This window comes from Desmodus rotundus, chromosome 12, assembly GCF_022682495.2.
Source record: "Desmodus rotundus isolate HL8 chromosome 12, HLdesRot8A.1, whole genome shotgun sequence".
Taxonomy (NCBI): Eukaryota; Metazoa; Chordata; class Mammalia; order Chiroptera; family Phyllostomidae; genus Desmodus; species Desmodus rotundus.
In genome coordinates, this window is record NC_071398.1 from 85,852,763 (window position 1) to 85,875,208 (window position 22,446).

At 39.8% G+C, this 22,446-nt stretch overlaps 1 protein-coding gene across 4 annotated transcripts in view; it reads left to right on the forward strand.

The window, feature by feature from the left end:
* Positions 1–22,446, forward strand: part of RPS6KC1 (ribosomal protein S6 kinase C1) — a 147,466-nt gene that overhangs the window by 68,368 nt on the left and 56,652 nt on the right. For 3 of the 4 annotated variants that reach the window (XM_024552435.4, XM_071220014.1, XM_053914516.2), the window contains 2 exons: positions 10,570–10,685; positions 18,417–18,509. In XM_024552435.4, coding sequence (XP_024408203.2) covers positions 10,570–10,685; positions 18,417–18,509 — 209 coding nt within the window. The remainder of the gene's footprint in view (positions 1–10,569; positions 10,686–18,416; positions 18,510–22,446) is intronic. The other variant, XM_024552442.4, reaches the window with a different exon arrangement.

Below are 22,446 nucleotides of genomic sequence, written 5' to 3' on the forward strand. Positions count from 1 at the left end.
AAAAATATTATAGGGTTATGATTCTCCCTTAATTGTAGATCTTGTTAGCTTTGGAAACAACTTTAGAGATCACATTTGGACCTTCAGGAATGTCCATTTGAGGACAATTATTAGTATTCTATATTATCATATAATAATCATAGCAATAATTATAAAGATCTTTCATGTAGTTAGAACTCAAGCAGGGTAAATTGAGTTATGAAACTAGCAGAACCCCTGGGTTCTATTGCCCACCACCGATAAGAACTGCGACTCCCAAGGCCAGGGTCTTATGAAAAGGAAGGGAACAAGTTATACAGGTTTATTATAATGGTGGAATTTTGCCATTAAATCTCACTCTTAGAAACAGAAAACACCCACAAACACACAGTCCTGCTGCCCCTTGCCAAACCAGGCCGGTCAGAGGTACTGTCTCTCAGGAACAGACAAAGAAGTCTGTGGCTTAGCTGGCACATCCCTGTCTGCATTCTGGCTTCTTCCAGTTGTCTGTGCTCGGTTAGATGGGCTCCTGCTCGTAATCCAAACCTGCATCCTCACGGCCAGCCAGTGGGAGAGGTCCTTCTGCATTCTTTCAAACCACGTGGCCAAGACTCCCTTCTCTGCTCCCAAGACTCATGGTTAAGAGCGAGAGAGAAAGAGAGAGCCTGTCATGGCTCTCCTCTCCTTCCCACATGGGCCAGAGCTCCCGCGTGGCTAAGAGAGAGCCTGGCTATCCCACACCTGAGTTTAAATCCCAGCGCGGATCTTCCTCCGTAACCCCATTTCCGACCTCTCCTGCACTGAGTTACACCTGCCAGCGCTCTGCTTTCTTCTGCCTTTCTGGGCTGCCATTGTTAGTCTGGGCAGGCATGGCCCCACAATGCAGAGTTAACTGTCTTCCTGTTCTCTTGCCCAGGTGCAGTCAGCCCCTCAGCTACATTGGATCACGGGTTAGAGTCACGCCTGTCTTCCTGGCTCCAAGCAGGCACAGCTATTTAACATTGCTGAAACACTGGCCAAGTTCTTTAGATAAGCAAAGTAACTCTCAGTGGCCCTGCTCTACTTCATTGCTATGGCTGTGGGGATTTTCTCCATTTTGGGGGGCCTCTAGCTCAGCACCCCATTATAAAACTGTATTTTGGGCAGGATTTGGTTCTTCATTTGTTGGTCTCACATCAAAGGTATATGTGTCCAGTGGGTTTAGATGGAATGGATATTATACACTAAAAACAGTGATGTACCTTCAAACCTTCTAAACGTATGATACTCAGGAGGTTTAGCTTATTGTAGCGATTGGCTTACGCTTTGTATTTCCCGCGGAGTTACAACTGAAGGAGGAAAGTCTGGCTGAATCATTGGCTGACATGTTTTTTGAATTGTTGGCTATTTTGGTGTCAACATTTACATTGAGAGTTTCACGTTTAATGCCAAGAATGTTTACTATGAAATATAGCCTGGGAAAGAGAACTACTCTCTCAGTTTTGCAAAAAGCTAGGTAAAGCAATGCTGTATGGGGTAAAGTAGCCGTGGAGTTTTATATTCAAATTGTATGAACAGTAAACAGAACATCTAAAATAACCGCTTGCACATTGCAACAAACACATCATCATCTGCTTAAAAAAGAGTTATAATTACAGTTGACGAAGCATGGACACCATAAAAATGCATTAGTTTGGCTTGACACACTAATTACCTGTTTTTGCAGATGTTTTTATGTATTGTTGTGTGAGCAGTTTACAAAATAATTACAGGAAAGTCATATGGAAAATAAACTAAGTGGGTGGTTTCTCATCTAAATATTTTCATTCACGTGACGCCGTGTGAGGCGCAGCTGCTCAGTGGCAAAAGCAGAGACAGAGATGAGGGTGTCGAAGGGTGTTGCATTAGATGGACTCTGTCATCAGCGTCGCCACATTTTTCTATATTTAGCAACACAGTTGAAAAACATTAAAATGAGAAGGTTGCTTTAATCCCTGCAATTATTGCACAAACACTGTGCGGAGAAGAAATGTAGTTACCGATGAGCGTGTTAGAATAAACCAAACATAACTAAAAATTCCTAAACCGAGGACTGCTGCTCTTTTGGTACTGGCAGGTTATGATGCACTTTGAGGAAGAGGTAACCATTGTTTTGTAATTACTTGAGTCACATTGTTTTATGTAACAGCTTAAATTGTATCTTAATTAAATATCGAGTCTTGTGTAAATTGCACAGAAGTTCGGCACATCTGTTCCCTTTTAGGCAGTTTTGACAACGTAAATCAGCTTTTCCTCAGAAGCTTACTCTGTTGCTGTTCCTGGTCTCAGAATGTGTTTCATTGGAAACATAATCTGATAATTGTGTAGACATACTGTAATTTTTGTGAACTTTTAAACGCGTTTTCCAAAATTGTAGTTATCAAACAATAAAAAGAGAGTTTGTAGACTTCTCTATGTTTTACACAATGACTTTTAATTGGAATATCTGTGCTGTATTTCCCTCATTGATACTGTTCTGGCAAGTTTTCATAGAATTAAATCAAAATGTAGGTTTTCTTTTTTGTTCAACATGCCACTTCTATGCTGTATTCTTCTATATTCCCTTTGTATGCATTTCACCTGCTACACCAGGGGTGTCCAACCCACGGCCCACGGGCCACATGCAGCTCAGAATGGCTGTGAATGCGGCCCAACACAAAACTGTAAATTTACTTAGAACATTATGAGATTTTTTTGTGGTTACTTGTCAAAACGTGTTTCATGTTTGGCCCAAGACAACTCTTCTTCTTCCATTGTGGCCCAGAGATGCCAAAAGGTTGGTAAAGACAATAATTACACACGTTTTCTGACATGCATTTTATGTTAATTATTGTCTAAGTTAGAGAAAGGCGCTACATTACTGAAAGAGGTAATTGGAGCATCTCTAGGCGTGAAGGTATTGGTATCTGTGGGGTCGATGGACAGGTCCTTCCTCTTCCTGAGACTGAGGCCTGGGCACCTGGCCCTGGCCAGAAGGAATGTTTTTTGTTTTGGGACTGGATTGTAATACCCTCCTTATCTCCTTTTGGGAGTGGCTCCCCGTCCTGTGACTGCTTCCTGACCTTTTCTTTACACTGAGGTAATGTAGTTTAGAGTCACACGTGGGACACATGCCCGGCTTGTGTGGGACACATGCCCGGCTTGTGTGGGACACAGCGGGTGCGGTCCCTCTCACCCTGGCCTGCCAGCCATCCGTGCACCCCCGTAATGTGAGTAGTAAACAGGGTGTCCACATCTGCGAGTCCTCCAGGAGGTTTATTTGGAATATCGTGAACACTTAAGCAGCAACCTGGTTTGGGGCTCCTGCGTTACAGTATCGGACCGTGTAATATTGGTGCAAAGTTTTCCATTCATTTGTCTAATAAAATTTTATTAAGGATCTTCTTGGTTTAGCGCCTTGGTTTTAATTCTTTATTTCTCCTTCCTGCATTATATGTCTAGCTTTTAAAATTCTCTTTATCTTCATCTTTTGGGAGCTATTTGATTAGAACATAAAAGACACTTAGGGGATTATTTATTTATTTATTTTTATTTATTGACATGAGTTTATCGTCAGAAAGAGACTGGCCAGACAATGTTGTTTTGAAGAAAAAGAGGTTAGGGAGCAGAAAGAAGTTTTTGAATCTAAGAGAAGGCTATCTCTGCAAGTATTTAATACTCTGTGATCTAATATTGTGTTTGTTTTCATTCAGTGTTATTGGTGGTAGAAAAACTGCTAAACAACATTGAAAGCAATATAATTGAGGCAGTGCATGGGTCTGAATTTCATTGTGACTTTTGCTTTTAGTATTGTTTGGTGACTCTTTGACCTTGTGGGTCGCATGAACTTGGTTTTATAAAACCGTCTCTGGAGGGGTTGGTTAATGCAAATGGGAAGCAGACCCCTGCCTGCCCGGGTTCGGGCTGTGTGCAGAAAGGCCCATGGCTCCAGAGTCGTCGTAGACACGCCGAACAATAAATTCCTGTTCCCTCAAGGTTGTCTTTTGTTGTCAAAACTCTTAGCATAAGTCAGATATGGGAGGCTATCCCTGAAAAGAACAAAATACCATTAAATAAAATAAATCAGCACTTAAAACTATAACTACCAAGGCCATCTCAAGCAGGCATATTCTTTTATGTGACTAAAGTTATTTAAAAAAAAAAAAAAGTAAAAAAGGAAGCACCAACAAACAAAAACTCCAACAAACCTAGGTTGATCTGATGTTCTTTCTGATGTGGTGAACCAGTGAAACCAAGCATGCTTGACCAAGAGCACAATGGCACGGGGCCTGTTGAGAGCGTGGAGTGGAGAACGAGATATGAGAATATACGATGGGACGAAGTGGAGTCTTGTGTGGAGATTAAATTCCGTGCAGGTGGCAAAAATCAAGTATAGTCAAATCACTCTTAAAACTCCCTTACAATTTCCCATGACATACGGATGTAGACACACTGTCATTCAAGAGGCCTAAGGGGGGCCAGTTCTTCCTCCAATGTGGCTTTCCTTTTGTTTAACCCATGCCGAGGTGTTAGCTGTATTCTTTTAGTGATTAAGGTAGGAAAAGAAGAACTACTTTTTATTCTAGTTTGTGAAACTGACTTTCATTAGTTCCGTAAGGAAAAATGTCTTTTGGCTTTTTTGTGGGTAAATGAGAAAAGGCCTTTGTTTTACAAGGAAGCCCCTGGGTAACCAGGATGTGTGGGAGACCAGTTTTGCTCAGAAAGGCCCATTCTCTTTCACATAGTGTGACATTTATACCCATGTAGCTCTCATTTTCCTGTGTGCTTGACCGTCACCTTCAGTCCAGCTCTCCTCCTCTCCGACCCTCCTCTGCTGTGTTGTCTGATAGTCTCCCCTCCACTCTGTCTGTTTATTTTCTCTTTGTCTCTGTGTCCTGCGCTCTGTATTTTTGTTGCTGTTCTGCTCAGTAACAGTAACGTTGTCTAATTGGAATTCAGTTACCTGAATTGTGGTGTCGTAAGACCTGGTTTGGAACTGAGAAGGGCATTCCATATCCCTGAGCCTTAGTCTCCTTAGTTATAAAAGGGACTTCATATATCTCTTGAAAATAGAATTTGATAGAGGGAAGGAGTGCCAAATGGTGATGCCTTCTTGGATACATTAGAATCCATGATTCTGTTATCTATGGACTGTGTCTCCCATAAAACTTCTCTTAGTGACGTAAGTCAGAGTTGGTGCTTTGAGAAATGCAAGGCAGTCAATCCAGTGTTTCTAAAAATTTCAGTGACAGTTTTGGAATTTTTTCCCATTTCTGTTGAGTGACATGTCTTTTCACAGATCACACTCTGAAAAGAACACCCTCTATCAATCCTCTCTCCTGATCGGAAATTGATAAGATCACCCTATATCAATCTTCTTCCCTGATCAGAAATTGATAAGGTACAGAGTAAAGAAACACAGGTTGACACAGTGTACATATGATATCTTTTATGACATACCAGAACTTCTTGACAGAAAAGTTAGTACATAATGGGAGCAGTCTTTCTCTTCTGAACACTAAAGCACGGTGGGGTTTTTTGCTCTATCTGAATGATTAGATGAAATGTAGAAAAATTTATGGAAGGTAGTGGCTTATCTTTAGGTAGAATGTAAAATATGTATCCATTTAAGAGTGTAAGTGTCTACATGGATATATTGCTGAAGAAATAATAGCCACGTGACCTAATAATGGGATTATAAAATTTGAATTCCAGATTTTCCTTGAAAAATAATCCTTATCGGTTGTGTGTGTTTTAAAATGAAGATTAAGAAGGTTAGAGTCGATTAGAAATGTTTAAATCAATTAAAGTCTGTTTAAAGTCACATGTATCTGTAATGTTATCAGTTCAATTATTCAGAAATCTATAGAGTAATCCTTTATTTCCAGTCCAGTACTCACAAGTCTCGGTCAGTATCCAGCAGCAGAAATCTGTAAGGGGTGCTGGTCATCCTTGACTGCTGCTGTTGATCAGCAGTGGTTGTGACCTACTTTTGAGGGGCTGATAAGGAAGGTGTCATAGTATGTATGTTTAAGGTTACATTTGAAAGGCCTTCCAGTGTTTCCATCACTTCCTCGTTTCCATGGAAGCGGAATCACTATCCTCAGCAGGAGTCCATTTCAACTGCCTGCTTCCAGTTCTTGACTCTCTGTTCCTATGGAGACTGCCTAAAAAGCGGCAGAGATACCAAAAGTTTAAAAACCAGATTTGATCACAAAATACGGTTTTAACTCTAGCTTTAATTGGGTGTTTCATAGTCTTGGCATTTTTGACTTTCAGATTATTTTGGGAGACAAGTTGATGTCTTCGAATCAAGCAAAATTAGAAGTTTTATTAAAACGTATTCACACTGAATGAAAAAACTGAGTGGCCCCAGTTTCTGTGGGAGTTGAGCCTCAGAGGAATAAAAAATTCTAAGTGAGGATTTAAATTAGGGCTTAAAAGGTGTAACCTGGCATGAGAAGAGCTAATGATAATGTTAGAGCCCATAAACAGCAAACTCGAAACAAAAGGGCTAGTAGTGTGTTTCTTATGATTATGGAAAACTCTATCCTCAAAATATGTTATCCTGAGGTGATTTTTATAGATTATGTCCATTCTTCAACTGAGAAAAAAACCTTGGGTTTGGAAATTAACTAATTTTAAGGACAGAGGTAGGAAGCATTACTGTTATTTTTTTATTGAGGTTTCAGGAGAGTTAATAGATTATTCCACAGTTAAAAGGCATTAGAGAGTTTTTCCTCTCACCGAGACCGATTGTGAATTTCTCATAACGGAGAGAATAGATGGAATAGTAATGTAAAAGCTGTGAAAGCAAAGTTTTTTAGCAAAATTACAACCACAACTTCATTGTACTTTTTCTTTGAGGTCTGTATATAGTCAGGTTCTTTGGTTTGCATGTAAAAAATCTAAGTTTGAACTATTACGCAAAGAATGGCAGGAACATAGGTTCAGTTGAAATCGGGGACCCCAGTCACACTAGGATTTTTTCTTTGTCTTTCATACCTGCTCCTCTCAGTCAAGTTTCCTCTTTCAGATTGGCTCTTTGCCCATTCGCAGAAACTGGTGGCTGGAAGTTCCTGTAAGACTATCTGCTTTTCTCTTGCTGCTTTTAAGATACTTTGTCTTTAATATTTGGCATTTTAAAATGATGCGTGTTCGTGTGGTCCTCTTTGTTTCCGTCTTGTTTGGGACTCTCTGTGCTTCCTGGACTTGCGTGTCTATTTCCTTCACCAAATTAGGGAAGTTTCCTTTTGTTATTTTTTCAAATAAGTTTTCAATTTCTTGATCTTTCTCTTCTTCCATCAACCCCGTGATTCCACTGTTGGTACATTTGAAGTTATCACAGAGGCTCCTTACCCTATTCTTACTTTTTTTTGGATTTTTTTTTCTTCTTGCTGTTGTGATTGAATATTTTTTTGCTTCCTTATGTTCCCAATAATTGATTTGATTCTTGGCTTCATCCACACCACTGTTGAGTCCCTGTAGATTTATCTTTATTTCACTTAGTGTAACCTTCATTTTTGCCTGGGTCTTTTTTATGCTGTTGGAAGTACCCAGTGAGTTCCTTGAGCATCCTTTTAACCAGTGTTTTGACCTCTGCATCTGATAGATTGCTTATTACCATTTTGTTTAGTTCTTTTTCTGGAGCTTTGTTCTGTTTTTCATTTGGGCCGTGTTTTTTTGTCTGCTCATTTTGGCAGCCTCCCTGCGTTTGTGTCTATGTATTAGGCAGAGCTGCGCTTTGACCCCCTGTCTTAGTAGCATGGCCTGTTGTAGAAAAGCGCACCTGTAAGTCGGATGCAGTGGAGCCTTAGGTTATTGCCAGGGCAGGGCAACCCATGTGAACCAGGTTGATGGAGTCTCTCATATGCTATTGCCACTCTGTAGCTCTGTGTTGGGGAGGACCCAGAAAAAGGACAATGGCCACTGTCTGGCCTCTGGAGTTTTGTCCAGGAGGAAGCTGTCTCCCGGAACTCACCCTGATGCCAGACACTTCAGTTTCTCCCCATATGCCACTGGTGCCCTTCCAGCTGCTGCCCTGGTGCTGGAGCCCAGGGGGAGTGAGCCTGCACAAGTCCTAAGTTCATTGTGGGCCCTTTAAGACAGCGGTCCCCAACCTTTTTGGTACCATGGATGGTTCCTTGGAAGACAATTTTTCCATGGACTGGGGAGAGGGGAGATGGTTTTGGTATTATTTAAGCACATTGCATTCAAGCGTGCCTCCTGCTGTGTTCCCAGGTTCTTGACAGGCTCAGACCAGGACCAGTCTGCGGCGCAGAGGTTGGAGACCCTGCTTTAAGAGGAGACACCTGAGAAACTCACAGTTTCTTCCACCACCCCAACTCCCACTCGTTTTTGCAGCCAGAAGTTATGGGGACTTAACCTGGCACTGAATCCCTGGGCTGGGTTGTCTGGGGTGGTGCTGGGATCCCTTGCTCCTGAGGTATCCCTCCCAATTTTTATCCACCACATGTGGGTGTGGGACCACCCGTTCTGCGTCTCTACATCTCTGTGTCTCTGCCGCTCTTACCTGTCTGGATGGATGTGATTTCTTTAATTCCTTGGTTGTCGGACTTCCACACAGCTTGATTTTCTGATGGTTCTGGGTGATAGTTGGTTTGTAGTTTAGTTGTATTTTTGCTGGGGTTGTGGGTGGAGGTGAGCCAGGAGGTGAGCTGTGTTACCTATGCCTCCATCTTGTGATTTTCTGAGTTGCATCTGGCCTTGGCGGCTTTTCCTTTTTCTCCATCAGAGACTGGGAGTGAGGCCCACCTCCGTGTCCTGCATGCTTATAGTAGGTCCCTGTGAGTCTGCAGGGTTGCACGTGGCAGGAGCAGAAGTTGGCATGCGTGGCTGCATGGAGGCCAGACAGGTGTGCCCCACTCCTCTTACTCCAGTATCAAGAACAGAGAAGGGCTCATTGGCTCGGTGGTGCTGGGCCAGTTCCTCTTTCCTCCAGCTCTGGCCAAGAGGGTGGGGCTCTGTGATTGGATCACTTGCACCCTTGGCTAACTAGTAGTGTCTAGAGGGACTGAAATGTGAAACAAGATAGCAGCTTTCATTCAAACCAGGTTGGTAAGGGTTGCTGGTGGGAGGTGGGGAGAGGAGAGGCAGAGCAGTGTGAAGGGGAGGAGACAGGGGCCTTTCCCGACAGAGGAGAGATGCTGTTGCAGGCAAAAGTAAGAAGAGTTTTTTTCCATGAGTAGTCTTTTTGGGGAAGATGTCTGCTTTACTATAATTCAGTTCAGTTCAGCAAACCAGGTGACATTATTTTATAGAATTTGGTTCTGAGAAAAAAATTAAAAGCGAAAATCTTTAAAATTCAGCGCTTCCTGTATTTCTATCTCTGTTGCTGTCTCCTCTAATCGTCACGATCATTGGGAGTGTAAATTTCCATTTGCGGGGGTGAGAAGGGGTTCCCAGAGTTGAGCTCACTTACCACCAGTCAGGTGAGGGGCTGGTGCAAGGCAGAGCCAGAACTCACATAACCAGGGTTGCTGGAATGTAACACAGGGCACTTTCTACCACATGTACTTGCTTTTTGATTGACTTCATTCAGAAGATGTATAGGGTCAGTTATAAAAACAACCCTATGTGTTAAGTGCTTGATAGAAATGAGTCAGGCCTAGTATGAACTATTAGGAAAGGAGCCTTGGAGAACTTAAAGAGTACTGTGGTTCTCAAAGACAGCCCAGTACTCCATGGGCGGGAGTGCCTCTTGATCGAGGTCATGAGTTTTTTTGGAGGCAGTTTTGAATACCTTTTGTTTAGGGAAACAGAGAGCCAGGCAGGGTAAATAAATGACTTGTCACTTTCACATAATTTGTGCATTACAGGGATTTCAATCACATTCTTGTTTTCAGTTGTAAGGTGAGCGGCAGTTTGTTAATGAAAAAACCATGAAGCTTACAAAAATCAATTAGAGTCGAGAGTTACCCTAAATAATTGTATTCTTCAGCTTGGTGGTACTTTTATAGCATGTCATATCCATGTCATAGCTCTCGTTAAACATCTGTTGCACTTGGTGCTATTCGCTGAGTTAGACCACTCTCTGAGCGAGGCTAGTCTTTTATCTGCGGAACTATTGACACTGTCTTTCTATAGAGCGACTCCTATAAAATACAGTGAGTTCTCTCTATACATATTCCAATAGGAGAATTTCAGAATTTGGGTGAATAGCATTCCTGTAGGTAATACTCAGACCTTGCTTGGGAAGGTGAGGTACAGCATAAGGAACATAGTCATCAGTAATGCTGTAATAAACGTCTGTGGTGCCAGGTGGGTACTAGACTTACTGGGGCGATCGCTTTGTAAGCCATACAAATGTCTGTCCCCTCTGCCGTACACCGGAAACTAATATTAAATAATATTGAATGTCAGCTGTAATTGAAAAGTAAAAAACCACTTAGACCTTGCTGATATTGATAACTTTGATATATGTTCCGGTTTTGAATCTCTCTTCTTTTCAGTTAGCAATGTGAGCAAGTGGTGCATTAGGTAACAGGACGTTAGTCTTCAGATTGGACAAAAGAAGAGAGTGTGTGCTTATGTGTGCTTCCCATGCCCTGAGTTTTGTTTTCTCCTCTTAAGGAGAGTCGAGCCCTACCCGGCGAGAAGCTGTGAAGAGAAGAACAGCAGAGTACCTCATGCGAGCGGAGAGTCTGTCTAGCTGCTACAGAAAAGCTCAGTTTGATGATGTCTCTCAGGTGCGTCTTGTGTGGCATTTACATTTTCTTCAGCCATTTCCGCTGTCTTGGCTCTCAGCTTTATTGCTTATTAGAGCGTTCGAGAATTTTGGTCTTTGGAATTTTATCAGTAATTTTCTTAAGCGATTGGTGGAAAGAACAGCATTAAAGCCAACCACCAGGAGTGAAATAAAGTGAGACTTCTCTTTCTCAGCCCTTTGTTTCTCGCTCTACTCCTAATACCTAACGTATACTGATTTTTAAAAAAATTTTGAAAGCTATGATTCTCATACAATTCCTGTACCATTTTATTGATTCATGCTAAAACTAATCATTTAAGTATAAATTGATCACCTAGAATTATAAAGGTATAATTCTAACAAGGATTTTTAGATTATTTGGGACTACCCGCAGTCTTTCAAAGGCAGGTGAATGCTTGGAGCATTAGAAACATCGTGGTTTTATTATTGTTTCTTTTTAAAGATATTGTTTATTTTTAGAGAGAGGGGAAGGCAAGGAGAAAACGAGGGAGAGAAACATCAACGTGTGGTTGCCTCTCGTGAGCCTCCAAATGGGGACCTGGCCTGCAACCTGGGCATGTGCCGCGACTGGGAATCGAAGCAGCGACTCTTTGGTTCACAGGCCCACACTCAATCCACTGGGCTACACCAGCCAGGGCTATATTGTTTTTATATATCTATCTGATTTGGCACATTTCTGGAAAAAACTTTTGTATTAATTTTCTTGATACTAAGCCAGATTCTTTTCTGATGCAATTTAAGAATCATGTCTTCTAGAGATGGCAGGAAGTGTTTATTTCCTTAATTGAACTAAGAGGCAGGCAGACTCTTTCAGATCCCAGCTCTGTCATTTGAAGCCATGGAAGACTGGACAAGATACTTCACTACATTTTAGCGTCAGTTGCTACATCTGAATAACGAGGGTCATAGTAACTCTTTGCTGGGTTCTTGTTAGGATTAAGTGAGTTTAAGAAACATCGCTCAACAAGTGGATATGCGCACACCCACGTAAATACAAACCAGGTGCCCTCCTTGTAGAGAGACCATTGCGGAGACCAGCCTATAAGCCAAACCTGTACGACTAGATTAATAGTTTCAGCCTTATTTTCCGTCCCCCTGTGTATACTGCTTTATAACGTCTTTCTTATATTTTTTATGCTTTTTATACCTTTTGAAAAATGATAAAACGTCTCAATTCTCTAGTTAAAAAACAGCCTAATATTTAATCTTAATTCATTGGACCATTCGAACTTTTTGTTGCTGATTTTCTGAACCCTTTTCCTTTTCTGTGTGACCTTTTAAAACATCCAGTTACCAAAAGTGTACTTATTAGTGAGTTTCTGTTGAGTATTGGACCATTTTTTTGGGGGGGGGGGACAAAAAGATTATATGCCAGCTTGGAAGTAATGTACTTTTGCGACTTGTTCTAACATAATGCATATGTTTTAAATAATATATCTGCTGACTTATTTTCAGATTGTTAATTATTGTGACTCTTCTGTATTGTTCACCAGTCTTTTCCTGTATTTTATCATTGTTGTTTTAATAACATTGTTTAATTCCTTTAACTCTTCACTGTTGATTTTTATCTTTTTAAAATGAAGTATTTATCTAAGGATTACTTTGAATTCAGTTCTTACTGTGTATGGAGTTGGCAGCCCCCCAGGTGTACAGTCCCAATGTGCACATTCTCAATTCTATTTTGGGGACATTGATAAAAGTATTCAATAAGATCTGGGTCTGGATGAACTTACTTGTTTTATTAAATATATCTTGTAAATATTCTAAAAGTTTTAGGGAGTCAAAACTTCCAGTATTCTGTCCTTTGTATTAACATTAACTTTGAGTATTCTACCTGTACTCACTCATTCACTCTCTCTACTTAGGCATTTCCTGTTAGAGCTCCTTATAATGACTTCTATGAGCAGTAATTTATTAGGAAAATAAATATATAAAGCTTGCTTTATCACTTTTGACTTGGAGAAAGGAACCATGGAGTGTACGAGTCAGAATTTCCCTTCAAGTATTGCTTTTAATGAAAATAAAACTAAAGAGATATAGTACAGGAAAGTCAATTGTGTTAGATTATATATTAATTCACTAAATGTCTGGTAAGACTCTGGGTGTATACAAAAGTAAACTAGATACATTTTGGAGCTATACAAAAGATAGTGACAGCTTCTTGCAAACCCTGCAGCATAATTGAAGACCCAAAATATGCACATAATTGAGGAAATAAAAGAGAAAATGGTAAGAGCCATGTGGAATAATGGTAATTTGGGTCATAAAGGGTAAAGAGGGGTACGAGATTTGATATACTAGGATTTTGTTTTTCTTCCGATTTTAGGCAAGAAGACTAGAGGAGAGTTTTTCTTGCTAGAGCAAGATGGTTTTTTTTTTTTATAGTAAGCAGTTGCTTTTTATTTTCATTTTGTATTTTATTCTATTAAATCTGGCCCTTGTTTAGGTCAGGGACATGTTCGATTATTTTCTTACCTAAAATTCAACTTAAATGTGTTCTAGAGGTTTTTTTTTTAGCTTGGTGAATTCATTATTTGTCTCCATTTAACTGTCTTTGGGCCTCAACTTCAATGGACACAATGAAAGGACTAGTATAAATGATTTCTAAGTCCCCTTTAGCTCTTAAATTCTGCATAAAGAAGATACTATTTTTCTTTTGATTTCATATGCAAATATTTCTTTTCAGCCTGGTCGATTAAAGAAAATGCAGGAATCTTTTCTGATTTAACATTTTTTTTTTGATTGCCGTTTTTCCCTTTGGTGCAGGCTAGGTCATGACTCATTCCACCTGAGTTTTCTGTGATGGTTTAAGCTTTTGCTTTATTGAATTTATTTATGTTACTCTTAGGTGGTAAATATAGAAGTTCTGAATTTCCTAGTCATTGCTGGTACTATCCTTTTCAAAGAAGGATAGAAAGGAGCAAAAGCACTCTCCCACTGTTTTTTTCCCCTTCTTTACTAAAGGGCTCCAAGAAAAAAAAAGACAGGTTTAAAAAAAAAAGGAAATGATCTGTGTTTGAAGTAAAGGTGAAATCTTAATTGAAGGAGACAGATTTTTAAACTTTTTAAACATTAAATTGTAGATGACTATGAATGATTTAAGAATTAATATTAAAAGGGGATTTCCCCGGAAAAGAGTGGGCATGGCTTTTTTGCTATTTTTAGCTCTAGGAATTTTTAACTCAAGATCAATGAAAGGAAAAGACAGTAAATAGTCTAAATTTAGGACACCAAAGATTGTGTCATTTCTAAAGTGTAAATACATTTTTTTTGTCATGCATTACAGGGTGTGAGTGAATGTTAATGTATAGAATATATGCCTTTCCTGAATATTTTGTAGATTTTGGATACAGTTGTTATAATATTGAAAATAGCTCCCTGTTGTGCATTTTATTTGCTGGTATTATTGGTATTTCTCAATTCTTTAGAAAAAATATTTTAAAATGAGTATTGTGTCACTTTTAGGGAGGCATGGGCAGAGCAGAGCTGGAGGTCAGGGGTCAGTCCTTGGGCTGCAGTGAAGAGTCACGCTTGTAATGTGACCTGAGAGAGGCTTAGGGGCCTGGGTTAATAGGAACCTAATGAATGTCTTTGCAAAGCCAAAAATCTAGAGAGGGTGCCAAGTGCAGAAACTGGTATAGTTAGCCATTAGGGTTTGGAGTGTGGATTCTGGGTAAGTTCTTTGTAGTGTTTTTCCTGAGCCCTTGATTACTTATTTCCTCCCAAGTAATGGTGACTTACAAAGGTTATTTAAGGAAGAGGGGCTGACCTGATTCAAGTATGGTGCCTGGACCAGTAGCATCACATCTCCTGGGATCTCTTTGGAAATGTGGAATCTTAGGGTCCCCCAGAGTGAGTGAATTGGGATCTCCTTTTTAACAAGGCCCTCAGCTGATGTGCACACACATTAAAGTTTGAAAAGTGTTGCACTAGCAGTTGCTAAGAATAGATGGAGGTCACGTTGAGAACAGGGAATAATATCAAGTGAAAAAGACTGGGCAGGATAAACAGCAACTTTTAGAAAACCCCATAAAACCAAAACAAAGGGAAGCTTCACTTAGCCTTTTAGAGAATGTAGAACAGAAATGGTAAGTACGTTTTACTAGTGTGCTAACTCTAACCCATGGGTACTGGCTGCCCAGGGGCACTATATTGTGAGACGGGGATTAACGGAGACGACTGACATGGGTTTGAGCAGTTGAGTGACACATATTTGCTGTTTTTGGTTTTGAAGATTATTGGGCCACCAGTATTCTTGCCTCTCCCCCCTCCTTGACCTTTGTATTTACTTTTGGTATGGATGAATACAACTGTTACCTTTGGTATTTAGCTGATTATTAATAAGGAAAGGGGAGCGAAGGAACTTAGACACTGAGTGTAATAAACTAGGGAGCATAAGCCTGCTTACCTCACCAGGAAGCCATAGCTTCACGGTCCAGGGGATCACGGCATTGCTCTGCCAAGGGGATTAACACTCCTCCCTTCCCCCCTCCAGTACAGAATTGTTGAGGGGTTCAGGGGGTGGTGCTGGACCATAGAGGCCTGTCAGTCTAACCAGGGGGCATAAAAACTTGGGAGTTGATTGGTCGTTTTGAAAAAACTTCTGGTCTTTTCCAACCCAAGCTAATATAATCCCAGGGGAACAAAGAATCTCTCCCTCTCTCTCGCTCCCCCTCCCTCCCTCCCCCTCTCCCCAAATTGCTTCACTTTGCTGCTTCTCAGTTTTCTCATATTAGAAAAGGAGAATGTTGGACTTGATCTCTCTCTGTTCTTAAAATTCTGTGGATTTCTATTACGTTTTGCCATCTGAAAAAGGAATAGATCTATAGAGACTCTGCCCAATTTAAATGCTGCTTATAAGAAATATAGGATTTTTTATTGATGATTTCATTTCATGGTCCTTCTTTGTTCACGCCTTTGATCTTAAACGTTTGTAGGCGGTGAAAGCAGGAAGCGCACTTTAACGATCACTTTACCTTTGGTCTCTCACCATTACGCTCTCACCATTGTCATCTTGCAGAAGTAGCCTTATTAAGTCACTGTGTTCGTCGGTGGTTTCTTGTACAAGAACTTATTTTCTGGAGTCTGGATAATATAGGTTAGACTTTTCTTTCTGGCACTCAAGGGCTATGAAACCTGACTGGTCCTAAGTGTGATATTTTATTTTCCTCTGTTCCACAATTTGACCGTTTTTCCCCAACAAGGCCAGTTTGCTACCAATGATATATGTAATATCCATTTTCTAACCTAATTTCTCTGTAGCATTTGAAATCACCTTTAGTTCTACTTCTTTCTGAGACCAGTTTATCATACACTAACTAGTGACTTGTCTCTGTGGTCTTATATTTTTAAGAAACTGTTGTTATTTAACTTTTCATGGACTTGGCTTATCTCCTCAAATAAATTATAAACTTCTTGAAGCTGGTGACTGCCTTTTGACGTTTTATATCCTTTTTAGTTATAATGCACATGGTGGGCTCACAGTAATTATTTATGGAAAGGTACAGTAGAGATTTTGTAGTTTGCTATCTTTGCTGTTGAGATGGCTGGATTCAGTGGATAACTGATAACTTTGTTTTGGAGACTGAGAGATCCAGCGACATCAGGGAATAAGAAGGTGCACGTAGGAGAGAGGGAGGTCGGACTCATCTGGCCGTAGTTCAAAGACGTCATGGGTAAATCATCACTGAAAATATTCTTTTTTCCCCATAAACTTTCCTCAGCATTTCTTTTGCCAAAGTCATGAGTAGTTCTTATTCTTTCTTGAGAGTGGAGTAGGGGGGAATTAATTTTTAATTGTCAGACCGTGTTGCGTAGCAGGAAGACTGGGCAATAGAGTCAGGTCTAGACTAGGATCTTCCATTACTGCTCTTCCTGACCACACACACTCCACTATGCTGAGCTTCCCTTTGTTTATCTGTAAAGTGTGTGTGTGGGGGGGTATTATAAGTTCTTGTAAGTATTCCACTCAGGGCATGGTGAGGGATAAAGATGAAATGATGTAAATTAAGAAAGAAGGTACTGTTTCTGTTATATGTCTGTTAAAAGCCCCTGCTAAATGTTTTTTCTATCCCTGAAAACATTTAGGATTTTGAGCTTTTAGGGAGGCAGAGAGGTATTGTTGTTTTTTTTTTAATGTCATCTAGCGCAGCACCTCATGAAATATTAAATAAGTATTCTTTGAAACATTGCCTAGAAGTATAAATTAAATCAATTTTAAATGATTATCCAGTCCAATTGGTGTTAATCATCAACGTTTCCAAGTTAAGTCTTTTTTAAAAAGTTGTCTTCTTTTTAAAATCAAACATCACTTCTTCAGGCATATCGAATTCAGTATTGCCTGCTCACTCTGAAAACAAACCAAAGCAAACAGGGAAAGCGTGGGCAAGTGCTGCTTGCAGAACGTATCACCAGTGAATTTTTTCATTTGTAAATAACACCTACTTCATTTCTGCAATCCCCCTCTCTTTTTTTTCTCTCCTCTCTTCCTCCTTCCTCTCTGTTCTGTCCTTCCTCTCTCCTTTCAGCTAACATGCTAGGCATTGTGAATATGAAGATGAATAAGCCATGTTTCCTGGTCCCAAGGAGCTTCCTGTCTGGTGATGTTGGTGTGCCCGAGGACTTGAAATACGAAAAATGGTGTCTCTACTGTTACTCATGACGTTTGATTAATAGGGGTTATTTATCTTCCATTCATAGGGGAAACATGTTTCCTAGGTAGTCTGGTAGGTTTTTGACAACAAAAAGCTCTGCCTTGAGGATGTAATAAAGGTAAAGCCTTGTGTCTCTGGTCCCCCTTTGCAGCATCACCGTTTTACTGTAGGGGTTAATGTAGCATTGCTTTCTGATTATAAATGCCAAATGGGGGTGTTTTTGGAATTATCTAGTCTGATGTCTTACTTTACTGATGGGAAAAAACTAAGATCAATGGATGGGAAGTTAGGATTATTCTTTTATTGTATGTGTGCTGAAATATGCCTTTCTGTGTTCACTGATCTTTTTAGACTTTTTTTTTTGAGCTAATGGATTAAGCTTTCCACATCACAGATATTCAAATATTAAAAAAATTTTTTCTCCTGTAAATGATCTCTTTTCCAACTTAAACAAGTTTTGGTTTAGCAATTATTTGTTATATGGTGGAGTTTCTTGATTTTTCACCATGATTGGCAGTTCTTCTGGTTGAACTTCAATCTGCCAGTCCATCTACAATACATAGTATATATTTATAAATAACACAAATGGACTGTAGTTTCATGATGAGAGAGAATGACTTGTGTTCCCTCACAGCCTAAGTTTATCTGTTATTACATTGTTTTGTAGTTCTCTGTTCTAAATTACTCTTGAGCCGTCTGGGGTGAATATAAGGCTGTGGTTGATTGTTGGCTCCATTATCCACTTGTTACAAAGTTTCATTATAATTGAGCAGTTCTGAACTGCATTCTAGTGCTAGAAGCTATCAGCTCATTAAGTTTTCTTTTTAAAATTTTTTCAATGTTATGATTTATTTACTTGCAACTTTTTTCTTGCTTTTTCTTTTTGATTTTCTTTATTTTTTGATATTTTTTTAACAGACAAACAGAAACTTCTTTCATCTTCCCATTCTCTGATTTATGATAAATTTAGTTTCCTTTGGCCTGGCATTTGCTTCAGCAGGCAGTCTTCCTTCAAGTACCTCCCTGATTGATGTATAATCTTTGATATCTTTCATTAGCCTCCAGGATCACTAAGTTCAAGGCCCCCTTGGAACCTAAGGAGCCCTGCCGAGGAGCTGAAGGCCTTCAGAGTCCTTGGGGTGATTGACAAGGTAATTCTTCAGTGCCTCTTCAAGAGTTCAGTCATAAATCGACCTCATGCTGACATTATGTCTTTGAAGCTTTGGATCTTAAGAATATGAAACAAAAGGAGAAAATGACTCAAATGCATCTGCACTTTAAAATAACAAAAGCAGAAGAGAAAAAGCTTTTATCTAAGCAATTCATGTAAGGTCATGCAAAATATATCGGAGGTAAAGGAGAAGGCGCACGTTGGTTGGCATTCAGTCGAGCAGGGGTTTGGTTTTTTAAACTGGTTGTAGCAGGGTAAAGACACACCTTCTGTGGGTTACAAAGACTGGGGAGTCAGTAGTTGCTCAGCATTAACTGGTCTAGTCAAGGTAATAGTCACCAAGAAAAATGGCATTCTCTTAACTACTGTCTATTGAGTACCTACTGTGCACCAGACCGTGTATTAGGCATTTTATATAAAGCAACTTAATTTAATTCTTCTCACAACTCTGTTATTTGCATCTTGGTGGGAAAGTGATGTTTAAAACAGGTTAAGTAATGTGCCCAAAGATCACGTAGCTAATTCAGGGGAGGTCGGGCATTCAAACCTGACCTTTGTGACTTCAAAAGCTGTTCCCTCCCTCCTCCCTCCTTCCCTCCCTCCCTTCCTACCTCCTTTCCTGCCTTCCTTTTTTCTAAATCCTCACTTGAGGACATGCTTATTGATTTTAGAAAGAGGGGAAGGGAAGGAGAGGGAGAGAAACATCGATGTGAGATAGAGACATTGATCGGTTGCCTCTTGTGTGCACCCCACCCAGGGACCGAACACACAACCTAGGCATGTGGCCCGAACGGGCATCGAACCTGCCTCCTTTCGGTTTATGGGACGATGCTCCAACCAACTGAGCCACCATGGCCAGAGCAAAAGTCATACTTTTTAAAAATACACTTAGACTCTCTTCCACAAACACATACACACACTTTTATATTTGGAATAAAAATTCCAAAATAACAGAGATATCTGCCATTGAGTTCCCCCCAGTTTGGTGATATCTCAGCCAAAAATTAACAGTGCTGGGCCTCTTAGAGAGTTTACAAGTGTAATTTAAAAACCATATACAATAAACTGTGTTTGAAATATATTCGATCAACTTTTTTTTTTTTTACCTTTCAATGTTAATATGGCATAAATGAATTTAGATCTTTTTTTCCAATATTTTATTTATTTTTAGACAGAGGGGAAGGGAGGGAGAAAAAGGGAGGGAAACATCAATGTGTGTTTGCCTCTTGTGTACCCCCTTCTGGGGACCTGGCCTGAAACCCAGGCATGTACCTTGACTGGGAATCAAACCAGTGACCCTTTGGTTTGCAGGCCAGCGCTCAGTCCACTGAGCCACACCAGCCATGGCTTTTTATGAAGCACCTTAGTGGTCATTTGTAACTTAATGTTCAGTGAGTACTTCTTGTGTTCTAACGTATGCACGTGATTCCATGCTAAAATTGAACAGATGCAGTGTATCTCAGGTAATTTAGACAGTGATTCAAAGTTTGAGGAATTCCAAAAGGAACATTAGGTTGGATATTACATGCAGCATTCAGTGTCTTATTAAATTCTTACAAGCATCATTTTTTTCTCAAATAAATTTATATGACTGAATTTTGGATTTAAGGAATTCTAAGCAGTAGGACTTTGGAGCTGGAAATAATACCTTAACCATGTTTTCTGTAGCTTTTCCAACTTGGAGAACATTCAGACTGAGGATACTAAGGAGCAAAATAGGAACTGAATAGTTCCTAGGTTCTTGGATGTGTGTGCAGGCACATAAACTTTTTGATGCGCAGTGCCTGCCCCTTCTCTTAGACTGTTTATTTTGACAAAGTGTGTCCTTTCATTGCTATTCTCTAATTAGGAGTAAGTCACCTTGAAGTCCTGATTTATTCAACGAAGGACTTTTGACAGTGGAGGAATTCCTAAAGTTTTTGCTGAGGCATAATTCGTTACTGTCTTTACTGTGTTCACCTGGGAAATGTGTTTGGTTATTTAGAAGGTGGCATTTAACTTTTCTGAGTAGAGATAAGCAAATATGTATGGGAATTAAGCTTTGCAAATAATCTTTTAAGATGTATAACATAGCCTCTATTTTGCAAGAACATGAATAGGTAGATTTTTAAAAATTTGCCTAGTATTTAAAGATAAATTCCTATCCACTGTACTGAGGAATACCTAAAATTTGGGTTTTACAAACTTGAAGTTTGTCAGAGAATTGTTGAATAAATTCAGATGGCTAGAAGTACACAGGATACATTAGCCTAGCCTGTGCAGAACACGGTTTCTCTGATTCTGTTTTATTACAGTGGTATTTGTTCTTTACGAGTTATTTTGAGCATTCTCTATTTGGAAAATAAAATTTCTCTAGGATGGTATAGGATTTTAACAAATTGATTAGAGAGAGAAAGAGAGAGAGACATTGATTTGTCGTTCCACTTGTTTATACGTGCATTGGTTACTTCTTGTATGTGCCCTGACTGGGGATGTGCGTTGGCAAATTGGGATGACACTCTCACCAGCCAGGGAGATTTTATAAGCTTTGATATAGAAAGTAGATTTGTTCATTGATATCTAGACCATATGCTCCTGAGAACAAGATTGTGTCTTTCTTGTTCATCTCTATATTCTCAGCACCTAGAATCATGACTGGCCCATAGGGACACTCAATAATTAATGAATAAATTGAAGCTGTAACTTTAAATACTGTATTATATAGAGAGTGACACCTACTGGTGTAATGTGAGACTGCTACCTAGTACCACTGTTGAAGATGCTTTGCTCAGATGGACCATAATTCCATAGCTGTAACTTGGTCTAGTATTCAAAGGCAAGTAAGTGACTATCTGTTCTTTAACTGGGATTAGGAAATCCTTCATAAGCATATATATGCAACAAGGAATTTAAGCATTAGGGCTCTTGGATTATAAGTGAACTGTTGTGCATTCAGAATCAAGAATGATAAGGCTAGTAAAGGCCCTCCAAGTCTATACAGAAAAGCTGAAACTGAGTGATGGCTAACCTGATAAAAAACATGTGGTGGCCCTGACTGGTGTGGCTCAGTGGGTTGGACGTTACCCCACAAAGTGAGAGGTCGTTGATTCAATAACCAGTCAGGCACATGCCTAGGTTGCAGGTTGGTTCCCTGCTTGGGCACAAACAAGAGGCAACCAGTTGATGTTTGTTTTTAGCATTGATGTTTTTCTCCCTCTCTCCCTCCTTTCCCCTCTCTCTAAATGAAAATAAAATCTTTTTAAAAAAAGTATGATGGTTATATTTTTGAGGACTATGTCGTATACAGGGGACTATATAATGTTTTGTTCCAACCTTGAGGGTGAGAGGAGGTACTAATTATGCCAGAACAACGTCTTGGACAAACCAGGATGCCTGGCGTTCCTGGGAGCAAGAGAGTAAGGGATGGGACTTGTTTGTGAATATCCTTATAGGACTCAACTAGAACCAAATGAGTAGAAGTTGTCAAAATTTTGGCCAATGATTGGAGATACCTTTTAAGAATTAGGATTGACCAAAGGCAGACCGGATTTCTTCACATCTTATTTGTTTTATGTCATTAGAGATATTCAAGAAAGGGCTGAAGGATCATTGGTGGGGATACTGTAGAAGGAATTCAAGCACTGTCTGGATTTTTACGTTATGTAATTTTTAAAGATTTTTTTTAGCCCTCATTCATTTTCACATAATCTTCATGTAGTAATAGGGGAAAGAAGAAATTAGTGGAAAAATCATACTTGGGTGAGAAGGATGGATTGCTGTTGTTTCTGTATGTATTTGCTCACGTGTGGGTGCAAACTTTTGTGTTTGTGTGCGACAGGTATGCATATATAGGGTGTGCATATGCTTGTGTGTATAAGGGTTGTTTATATATAGGGGATTTTCGGTTGAGCCATTGGTCTGGGTTGGTCTTGTAGTTT